At 37.4% G+C, this 11,964-nt stretch overlaps 1 protein-coding gene across 1 annotated transcript; it reads left to right on the forward strand.

Annotated features, from left to right (window-relative positions):
- Positions 1-4,842: 4,842 nt before the first annotated feature.
- LOC311621099 (small ribosomal subunit protein uS17m-like) lies at positions 4,843-5,235 on the forward strand (the record flags this gene model as incomplete). The annotated part of the gene is made up of 1 exon (XM_084880851.1): positions 4,843-5,235. The coding sequence occupies one exon, from the start codon at positions 4,843-4,845 to the stop codon at positions 5,233-5,235; it is 393 nt and encodes a 130-aa protein (XP_084736977.1).
- Between the last annotated feature and the right edge of the window lie 6,729 nt (positions 5,236-11,964).

Raw genomic sequence — 11,964 nt, forward strand, 5'->3', positions numbered from 1 at the left:
CCATGTGGGGACACAGGTAGAAGCTGGCCACCTGTAAACCAAGGATAAAGGTCTCACTAGAAACCAACTCTGATAGTACTTTGATTGTGGATTTCCAGCCTTCAGAACTGTGAAGAGTAATTTTCTGTTGTTCAAGTACTCAGTTTGTAGCATTTTGTTATGGCAGCATGAGTGTACTAGTAAATTGCCCCTTGGTCCTCCCTTTCTTTTTCTCCCTCCTTTGTTTCTAACCTTCATTTTGTTGTACTAGTTAAGACTAGAGGTTTCCATGATGCACGATTTTCATTACTCTAAAATGCAATCCCATACTTATTAAGCAGTTACTCCCCCTCCTCTCACCCCTTCAGTTTGTAGCAACAACCAATATGCTCTCTATGTCTATGTCTATGTCTATACTGTAGACATACCGCTTCTGGGTTTTTGATATAAAATGAAAAATTTTGTATTACCACTAGAGGCCTGGTGCATGAAAATTCATGCACTAAAGGCGGGGGGGGAGGTGGTCCCTCAGCCCAGCCTGCCCCCTCTCACAATTTGGGAGATCTCAGGGTGGGAGGTGACTTGGTGATCAGGGAGAAGGCAACACCCCCATCATATCTCTGCTGATGCCACTTTTGGCAGCACAAGTCTCTGCTGGCCCTGGGTACCTGAGCCTCTGGCAGCCCTGGGCAGCTGAGCAGCCACCATTGGCAGTTTTCCTGTGCCTTGGGCCAGCCCTGGGTGGCTGGGGTGATGAGGGGAATGGGGGATGCCGGAGGCAGGCAAGTGGCAAGGCTGTGCCATGCGCCTACCAACTTGGAGGGGCTGAGGGGACTGGATGTCACCATCTTGTGGCTGTTGGTGCTGCCATCTTTGAGGGCATGGCAGTAAATTATCATATTCCCTCCTTATTGGCTGTGGGCGCCACCATCTTTCTGAGAGTGTGATGGTCAATTAGCATATTCCCTCTTTATTAGATAGGATTTTTGACTGGTTTATTTCACTTAACTTCTTTCAAATTCATCCATGTTGTCATATGCATCACTACTCTTTATGGGTTAATTGTGTCCCCAAACAAGTGATGTTGAAATCAATCTCCAGTACCACAGAATGTGGCCTTACCTGAAGATAGGGTCATTGAATACGTAATGAGTTAAGTTTATGCTGGATAGGATGGACTCCTGAAGCGATATGACTAATGTCCTTTTAAGGAGACAATATGAAGACACAGGAAGAGAACCTCATGTACAACAGAGGCAGAGACTGTAGGTTTGCAACTACAAGACAAAGAATGCCAAGTAATCCTAGAAGCACTAGAAGCTAAGGGAAAGGCCTGGAGCAGATTCTACCCTAGAGATTCTGAAAATGAGTGGCCTGTCATCTCCTTCATGGTTTCTAGCCTCTAGAGTGGTTAGAGCAGTGGTCAGCAAACTGCAGCTTGCGAGCCACATGTGGCTCTTTGGCCCTTTGATTGTGGCTCTTCCACAAAATACTATGGCCTGGGCGAGTCTATTTTGAAGAAGTGGCATTAGAAGAAGTTTAAGTTTTAAAAATTTGACTCTCAAAAGAAATTTTAATCGTTGTACTGTTGATATTTAGCTCTGTTGACAAATGAGTTGGCCGACCACTGGGTTAGAGAATACCTTCCTGTTGTGTTAAGCCACAAAGTTTAGGGTGCTTTGTTACGAAAGTTCTAAAATGCTAATATAGATTTGGGTAAAAGTAGTGTGCTGCTCTAACAAATACCTCACAATGTGGAAGTAGCTTTGGGAAATAGTGATGACTGGAAGAATTTTGAGACACACTATAGAAAAAGCCTATATAAGTCTCAAAAAGACTGTTTATAGAAAAATAGTGTTAATGATAAGTCTAGTGAAGCCTTAGAAAGAAAAAAAAAGAGGCTGTAGAGGAAGCTTCTATCATCTTAGAAAATACATATATCATAATGAACAGAGTGTTGCTAGAAATATGAACATATTCTGGTGAGGTTTCAGGTGGAAATAAAAAAATATGTGATTGGAAACGGAAGGAAAGATGACCCTCATTGTAGGAAGTGGATAATACCAATGAGGAATGACCAGCAAGGCTTTTGAGAATTTTGTGTCAGCAGAAACACTGGCAGCTCACCTTCAAAGGAACAGAGATGGGAATGAATGAAGGAAAAATGACACTGAGGGCACATATTCAGGGATCTGGATCAACAGGATCTTGGTTCCTAAGAATAGGGCTATCTATCACCCAGGACAGGGCCAATCTGGCAGCCCCGGACAAAGCATGGAGCTGTGGGCAGTTGTTATATTATTACAATGTTTATTATATCAAGAATCATAGCTCTCTCCTATCTATTGTGCAATGCAAAATATAAAATGTTGCCTCATGCATTTTCTCCATATTAATAGCTGTTTAGGACATCTATAATCAGACCATAGCAAAATCTCAATTTTTAAAAATATAATGGAAGTTACATATGCTTTTTATAAAACTAGAGGCTCAGTGCATGATTAAATTGTGCGCATGTAGGGTTCCCTAGGCCTAAGCGGCCATAAGGGCCATATCCTCACCCCACAAAGCCTCACATGCTCCACAGATGGTGCTGGCAACCCACAGCGCTCCTCAGATGCTGCCAGCACCCCGGGACCCTCCAGAAGTCCTACCCACCACAGTTGCCACGGACCCATCAATGCACCTCCTGGTGAGTTCAGTAGTTGTTCATGACGCCATCACAGTGTCACGACTACAAGTCTTTTATGATATAGATGTTTAAGCCACTCAGAATCCTATTCAGTCAGAAAATATATCAAATATTTTTGACAAGTATAATTAGTAAAGTAGTTATTCATTAACAGATAAGCAACCCATTCACTTATTGCTAATATAGAAATATTTGTTTTTACTTAAGTTTATGAAAATTTTATTCATAATTCTCCTTGTCTTCTGTATTTTGGCTATTCATTCTTTCATGTGTGTGTACATATGTGACTATGTGCTTTTATGAGTGTGGTTTTTGTCTGTGCATGTGAGTATATGTATGTTTATTGACATGTTTTCTTACTAGTATATATAATTTATTTCTGTATATAATTAATAATCTATACATAAAATGTAAGAGTGTCACAATATATTTTTAGTTATCTAGCCTTTAAAGATTTGAATAATATATTTTGCTTGTTATGAGATATTAGTAACAGTTTAATCATGAAAAAGCTTTTTTAAAAGTACTTTTTAAAAAAAATCCTCACCCAAGGGTATTTCCATCTATTTTTAGAGAGAGTGAAAGAGAGAGGGAAAGACAGAGAGAAATATTTATGTGGGAGAAACACATTGATTGGTTGCCTTCAGCGCAAGCCCTGAGAAGGGCTCAGGCCTGGAAGAAGGCTGAAACCAAGGAATGTGCCCTTGACCGGAATCAAACCTGGGACCCTTTGGTCTGCAGGCCAATGCTGCTGATTCATTTAGCCAACCAACTAGGGTTATAAGTACACTTGTCTTCTGCTATTTATCCTTTCATTTTGCATAAGATCTGTTTGTAGTCCATTGATATCACAGAGTTCCTATTTACATAAGGCTTATTATAATATTCAGTTTAACTCCTAAGCTCTTTCACTTCACTATATTCTTTAATTCTTAATTTGTTGTGGACTTCATGTATTTATTTTTAGAGTCCATGTTGTGTTTTATGGGTTTAGAATAGAGACACATTTGAGATGTATATGTCTTTTGTATTTTTTCTAATTTTTTTTTCATGCAATGCTCCTTTTATTTTGTGTGTGCGTTTGTGTGTAGGAGCAGATTTATAATTTCTGTGCATTCTCTTTGGGCCGTTTTTACTTATTAGTTACCTTTTAATGTAGATCATGTCATTTGTATGTGTAATATTTTTTGTTTGGTTGGTTGCATGTTATTGTTTTGGTGTTGTTATTATAAAAAAGATCCTCCAAGAACATATTAAATGGTGGATGTTACAGCTTAGATATGCCATTTTAGAACATTATCTCACACATCCTATCATCTTTTCTTCAGCTTCTTTCACAGTGTAGCTTTTCTCACTTCAGGTAAAAATATGACCTGGATAGTAAGACACTTATATATCTATCTCACCAACTTCATTATATTAGTAAATATACAAAGAGAAACTTCCAGTAGTATTATATGTAATTCAACCTTGTATAAATCTGGAGTAACAATTTAATTTTAAATAGCGTGTATACAAATAGACAATATTTAAAAATTGTGAATAGTGAAATATGTCTATAGAATTATGTCTACAACTGCTGTCACACATTTGGAATTACATATGAAATAGAAGTTTAATAGTAAAAGAAAGTTGATAAGTATGCTTTAAAAAATTGTGGAAATACTAGCATAGCTCTTATAATCCCATATTCGGGTTGACTGAACAGCCTAAAATTAGCTCTTCAGATACCCAGAATTAAAATGAAGAGTCACTATATCTGTAACAAGTGAATGATCTTATTTTGTTAGCAAAGGTCCAAGATAAAATAGATGATTCAGTAAAAGAAAAATCAAAGAGAGTTTAATGAAAGAACTATGTAGCCGAAACCGGTTTGGCTCAATGGATAGAGCATTGGCTTGGAGACTGAAAGATCCCGGGTTCGATTCCGGTCAAGGGCATGTACCTTGGTTGCGGGCATATCCCCAGTGGGGGGTGTGCAGGAGGCGACTGATTGATGACTCTCTCATCGATGTTTCTAGCTCTCTATTTCCCTTCCTCTCTGTACAAAATCAATAAAATATATTTTTTTAAAAAGAAAGAATATTTAAAGTTCTAGGCAGGCTTAAGAGAAACCATCAAAATGTGGAGCTGTGGACTTCGGGGCGTGGAGGTGACCAAAGCCGTCTGAAATGTCAATAGTTCGTTCATCTGTCCATGCCAAATGGATCGTGGGGAAAGTGATTGGGACAGCCATGCAAAAAACCGCTAAAGTGAGAGTCACCAGGCTTGTCCTGGATCCCTATTTATTAAAGTATTTTAATAAACGGAAAACCTACTTTGCCCATGATGCTCATCAGCAGTGCACAGTTGGGGACATTGTGCTTCTCAAAGCTTTACCTGTTCCACGAACAAAACATGTGAAGCATGAGCTGGCTGAAATTGTTTTCAAAGTCGGACAAGTCATAGATCCGGTGTCCGGGAAACCTTGTGCAGGGACTGCCTACCTGGAGAGTCCAATCGGTGTGGAAGCCACCCATCTCACCAGCCCTCGGGAAGAACACGGAGTCTCTTCACAGCAGTGAAGGAGGATTAGAAAAGCGAGCCAGAGGGAACGGTTTGTAATTTTGCTTTATGGAAAAGAAATTCTAAGTTTCATCACAAACTGATCAGTTTTTCTTCCGGTACTTATGAAACAGCTAAAAGTAAATGAATAAAGTGTTGGTTATAATTCCCCCCCCCAAAAAAAAAAGTGTGGAGCTGTTATTGTCATAATTAGCGAGTTATTAATAGCAATAATAGGAAGAGAGCAAAGGGAAGGCCAGACATTATCATCACAGTCATCTGGGCTGCTTCACCAGGAAGCTAGAGCTTTACAGTTCCTGGGAACCACATGTCCATTTCCACAGGGATCTAGGAAAGGGGAAGGTGGATATATGCACAACAAAGTTGGGGTGATGTATGGAAGGTGCTCGCCTATCATTCTAACTTGGGAAAAGGATCAATGGCTGGGATGGTAAAGCCACTGCAAAGTCTTGGAAAATTAAAGCTCCCAGCAAAGAGTTCACCCTCTCTTCCTCTCTTATTCACCCTTATTCTCTCTTGCTCTGCATTCACCCTGCACTCACCACATGTTGCCTTAAGCAGTTGCATGGCCCGTGGAATAGAAATTCTGGACACTGGTGGTTTTCATTCTGGCCTTCCTGAAGGCAAGATTGAACTTCTTCCATGGCAGGGAAGACAGAGATGGGACTTTAAGTGAGAACCCCCTTAATTTTACATCATCAATAAAGCTTTCCATGAAATGTCACCCTCTTGTGAGGGCCTCGGGAGTTTATTTTACCTACAGCACCCCAAGAACCTCACTTCCACTGATAATAGAGTTAGCAGAGACAGACCTTTACCAACCCTTGGCTTGAAGAGTTTGGGGAGGAAGCAGTTATCTTCATCCAACTGATGCACTCCATAGCCTCCAGGGAATAGAACATTGTCAAGAATGTGAATTAAAAAAAATAAATAAAAAAAAATTAAAAAGAATGTGAACTGGAGATTTGAAGGGACAAATGGAGAATATACTGCATGATTCATTTTAGTAGACTGTCTAATTTATTTAGTGAGTTAATATTAGGAAGAAGTGTAAAGGTTCCAAAGCCTGAATCGTTATGGCTGATGGTCAAAAACATAAACGTGGTGTACAATTTTTGGTAAGAGTAAACTTGTATAAACTTTTTGGTAAAATATATTTTTACTGATTTCAGAGAGGAAGGGAAAGGGAAAGAGAGATAGAAACATCAATGATGAGAGAATATCATTGACCTCATTACTCGGCTGCCTCCTGCATGCCCCATACTGGGGATGGAGCCCTTAATCAGGGAATGTGCCCTAACAGGGAATCTAACCATGACCTTCTGGTTCATAGGATGAGGCTCAACCACTGAGCCATGCCAGCCAGTCTGAACTTAGGTGTTTTTTTTTTTTTTTTTTTTTTTTTTTTGTTTTTTGTTTTTGTGTGTGTGTGTGTGTGTGTGTGTGTGTGTTTACAACATATTCACCTCTCATTTGGGCAGTTTCTGCATTTAAGCTATTAAAACAATCACATTGGCCTGTTTGATGATTTGGTTTATATATGCATGTTGGGTCTATCTATATATAAAAGCCTAAGTGACCATGGGCAACTGGACAGATGACCGAACAGGCTACATCGGGTGAGTAGGCCAGCAGGGAGGTCAGTGAGGGATGACCAAACAACTGAGCAATAGGCTGCATGGGATGACCAGGTCAGCAGGAGGCTGGGGGCAGTTAGGGGCGATCAGGTAGGCAGGCAGGTGAACAGTTAGAAGCCAGTGGCCCCAAATTGTGAGAGGGATGTCCTAGATTTGAGAGGGTACAGGCCGGGCTGAGGGGACCCCCCCCCCCATGCATAAATTTTGTGTAATGGGCTTCTTGTATAAAATAAAAAACTATATAGGCAAACGGTGTATGATTCAAGAATACTGGTAAGCAATAACACATAGTGGAAAGAAAAAGAGCTAGCAAATCCAAAGACTTGGTTTAAAGTTAAAGCTCTATGATTAACTAACTTAACACATGCACACTCATTTCATGTTGCTAAGCTTCAATTTTCTTCATCTGCTAAAAGGTGAACTTACTAACTCTACTACCTACTTAATTAGAATTGTTTCTATATAGAATTATTGCAATATTATCTAGTCTTAAACCAAAACTAATCCAAATAAACTCATCGTGCTGATACATGAAAAATAATAAGATGAATAATTCAACTGTAAAATAATATTAAGTAGGAATTTAATCTAATTTACTAGAGATATTTAAAGCTGTCCTGGGTAAAGCAAATTTACTTGTTTATGGAATATATTTTGGTTATAGAAGAGAACTGTCAACTAATTTAAATGATATTTTATATTTCAAATATCTATGGCTTTAAAATAATTTTTTCTTGTTTTCTTTTTTTCCCCCCACAGCAGGAGCCATGTAAAACAGATTTTCAACAGTGTAGTGTGTGTTCCTGATGAAGTTATTTCAGTCCCACATAATTACCACTTATTTTTAAAGACTACTCAGTGCTAGATTTGCTTTTATTTTATGTTATATTTCAGAAGACCTATTTGGACACAATAGCAAAAATATAATGCAGAGGCACAAATTTTTGTAATATTTTAATTAGATGATTTCCATCACAAATAAGCTTATTGCAACATTATTTGCAAAAGTAAAATGCCAAAATCATTCTGAAAATCCATGCATAGAAAAATGGTTGACTAAATCATGGTTCCTAAATTATGTGAAATAAAGAAAAATGAGATTTATATGTACTGACTAAAAAGTAATCAATGATAAATTAGTGAAAAAATATACCAAATAATACATATTATGAGACAATACATGTCATTTACTATGTATCATTTTACTAATAATACATATCATTAAATAAAAGGAAGACAACTAAATTAACTGGTTGAGCATTTATATAAACATTTAAAAAGAATGAAAAATCATATATTTATAGCATTGGGTAACTTTTATGTTTGGAAAAATTAATGGGGGAGGCAAGAATCTTTTTCTTGCCTGGGATCTTTTTTGGAATTGCTACAAAAATTATCATATAAATTAGAACTAATATAATGGCAACTCAAGGAAGCACCTGTATATTTTGTAATGTCTGACTACTGTGTTTATTAAATAATAAACAGAAAGACCACGATATTGATTGGAGCAACTATAGGTAATGATGAATTCTGAATTTATATTGAGGAATTAATGTTTTATATGCATGCTCATATCTATGTTTAAGTTAAGAAGTGATATCCAAGGGGAGCTGGGAAGGGGTAGGAGAGAGAGAGATTACAAAGGGCATAATGTGACTTTTGAAGAAATGTACATTTTTATTATCTTAGTTGTGGTGATCATTTTGAAGGTATACTCATATAAAAACCTGTTAAATCATAAACTGTAATTATGCCCATTTTATTATACATTAAGTATTCTGAAGAAAAAACCTAATGCCTGTTTTTTGTCTTTAGCAAATGAGTAGATTATATAGACAGTTTCTAAATTGAGATAGAAACATGCTTGGCGGTGAGAATCATAAGTTACTTCAGTAGGCATAGAGATGACACCATAACTTCTCTTGTTTTACTCAACGGATTCTTGATTACTTGACCTCTTCTCTTCCATACTACCTGACATCCCTAATTTTATAAGATTTAAGGATTCTTTGGATAGCAGGACACAACACAATACCATTCAGATAGATGAAAGGCAAAGCACCAAAAGAGAGAAGGCTGCTAGGCAGAACCACACAGTGGGTTGAATCTGAGGAAAGAGTAACAAAAGAACCTTTGAGCTGTAGGAAGCTGTGTATCTATGGCAAGCCAGGGCAGCTAAGCTAGCTCTGACAGGCTCTCTGGGATTGGCTAACTTGGATGTCTGAAGGTTAGGGAGGGGCTGTTCCTCTTTGTGTGATACTTGCCCCAGGGGTGATTATTGCTGGCATGTAGTAGTTCTAGAGTTTGAGAATTTGATAAGGAATGAGGTAGTGGGTCTGGACTTGCTCCAAAAATGAACTGACTAACTTCTAACCAGTGTCTAAAAACTGAGTCAAGAATTCATTTCCAAAAAACGGTATTACACTCTTGCTTCTGCAGCTTGCTCTGTGATTTACTTTTTCCAAATGATCATGATTTCCACTACTTAATTTCAATTGTAACCAGATTCCATACTCTGACTCAGTTCTTTAATGCCCGTCTTTTTCAAAGTTTAGCCCTTTGGAAATGCTTTTCTGTTATAACTGAAAATTGACATACAGAGATTAAATTAAAATGCTTCAAAATTGCATATAAAAAAAAATTGAGTGCCTGGCCAGGGTGGCTAAGTGGTTGAGTATCAACCTATGAGCCAGGGGTTCATGGTACAATTTCTTATCAGGGCACATCCCCAGTATAGGGTGTGGTGAAGGCAGCCAATTAATGAGATCAATGATTCTCCTTCCTTATTGATGTTTCTAGCTCTCAATCCCTCTTCTTTCCTCTCTGAAATCAATAAAACTATATTAAAAAAAAAAGGAAAACTCAAGTCACATATTTGTAAGGTAAGATTTCTAAGTTTACCTTACAAATATGTGACTTTGAAAAATTACAATAAAATAAATGTATAACTTAAGAAACCCTACTTTCCCTTCATTGCAGCACTAAATAATAGCTCTGATTTATAAGGTGGTATCTGTATAAATCAATCAATGAGCATCTTAACTTATGCACTAAAAATTGTATTTTGGGGTTGCTCACATGTATATACACACCACCTCCTTCCACTGTTAATGAGCCCAGACAACTGCAACCATAAGAAGCTTAGCAGCCCATTTCTTTCCTCAATCAAAATAAAATTCCAGAGTTCTATGGTGCTTCTTTCACCTAATCTTCCCCTGCAATCCTAATGCTCAGAGCTAACCTTTCCTTTAGCGTTTTGTCTCATTATTACTAGAACTTCAAGATTCATAGCAGATCCCATGACCATAGGTAATATGCATTGAGTCTCTACTGTATGATAACCACTGCTGGAGGTGCTGTTCCTACATATTTCTAATACAGACATTGACCCAAAAAACAAGAATTATTGTACCCCTTTTAAAGATCAGACACTGATGAAGGTGATATGTTCTAGTCACAAAATGGTGAGGGCAGAATTTTACACCAGAGTATGTACTTTTTTCCACTAAGCCAAACTGATTACTTTAATACTGTACTTGTTTTCACTTATAGAGACAAGATCCACCATCTAAAATTCCAACCGATAGTTTTACAATCCTGTATATCCTATATAGACAGAAATAGTTTTAGAGAAATTAAATTATCTTCTGCAAGTAAAATCTATAATAATAAATGCATAATATGCTAATTAGACCAGATGTTCTTCTGGATGAAGCCAGAACTGGAAGAAAGCCTGGGTCCCGGGTGCCAGAGGGAAGTGGTGCTGGTAGCTGGGGGAAGGAAGGCCTACTTTTGCAAGAATTTCCTGCATTGGGCCTCAAGTAAGTATATAAAATAACATATTGTATAATAAAACATAGTTATTTCAAGTCAGAGTCAACTTTGAAAGTATTTTGACAAAATCTACAATGAATGTTTATGGAAATTCCATTTAAGCATCATTTTGGCATTAATATCTCCCCTTTTATTTTACTCTGGGTTATGACTTAATTAATTGTTTTAGTAGAAACAAAAATTTAAAGTAGAAAATTCATTGGAACGAAATTTACTACAGTATGTTTATTGACAAAACCACTAAGCCTGGCTGATCATCAGGTACGCAGCACTGTCACTCAGTAAAACTCTGGGAAGTTCTATCAGTAGCCTGAGTGATACTAAATCATTCTAAGAAGGCTGTCATTCAAAGAGAAGTAGCAAATCTATCCCAGTCTCCTACCTCTTTCTTCACTATACCCTCACACTTTCTACACCCACAGTACAACTGACTGATGGATTACAATTAGGCTTATCAAGAACCAATAATTTTGAAAGTCACACATCTAAAACTAGAAATACTTTTGAAAAAAATAAGATTTGTGTCACCACAATTTTTTTTCTTGGTCACCAAAGATCCCGTAATAGGTAAACAATGAATATTGGTTAGCTTAGGTTCAAGTGAGACATTTGATACCTAGGAAAAAATAAGCAGGGGAGTGAATAAAGTAGTAGTCACATTTTTGAAGAATGAAATCGGTAGATTGCTAGTGACAGGTTCAATTACTGGTCCATGGACCACTGACACATTAGCCTTAAACTCTGAGAAATGGGCAGTGGGAAAAGGATGAATAACTCTTAAGGTTTAGAGAAAATATGTAACCACTCAGGCAGAAAATTAGCAATTACATTCCGTGCCATCAGTAATAACTATTTCAACAAAGATCTTAGGTTAACGTCAGACCCTGTGACAGTATATCAACCATTACACCTGTGTTCAATCAGCAACCACATCCCTCAGAGTGATACTGAGCTGTTTAGTTCAAATGTGGCTTGTTCAATGATAAGCAAGATGGCTGACATCTGGTACAGAAGTATTCAAAAGCAATTTACTTCACAGATTTGATGCTGACTGTTGAGAAGAGGAAAAAAAAAGTCTGTAAAATTTAGACAGTTGTAGCTTGTCTTTTCAGGTTTTCTTTTGATTTTTTTTTTCTTTACTGTGATAAAATTATAATCTTGATTGAAGATAAATCTCCCAATTATATCAATAAGAACTTTTTTTTTAATAGTGACAGTCTTCTTATTCACAGTTAAATATAATACCATCATTAA

Source organism: Pipistrellus hanaki, assembly GCF_964339955.1.
Source record: "Pipistrellus hanaki genome assembly, chromosome: 4".
NCBI classification, from domain to species: Eukaryota; Metazoa; Chordata; class Mammalia; order Chiroptera; family Vespertilionidae; genus Pipistrellus; species Pipistrellus hanaki.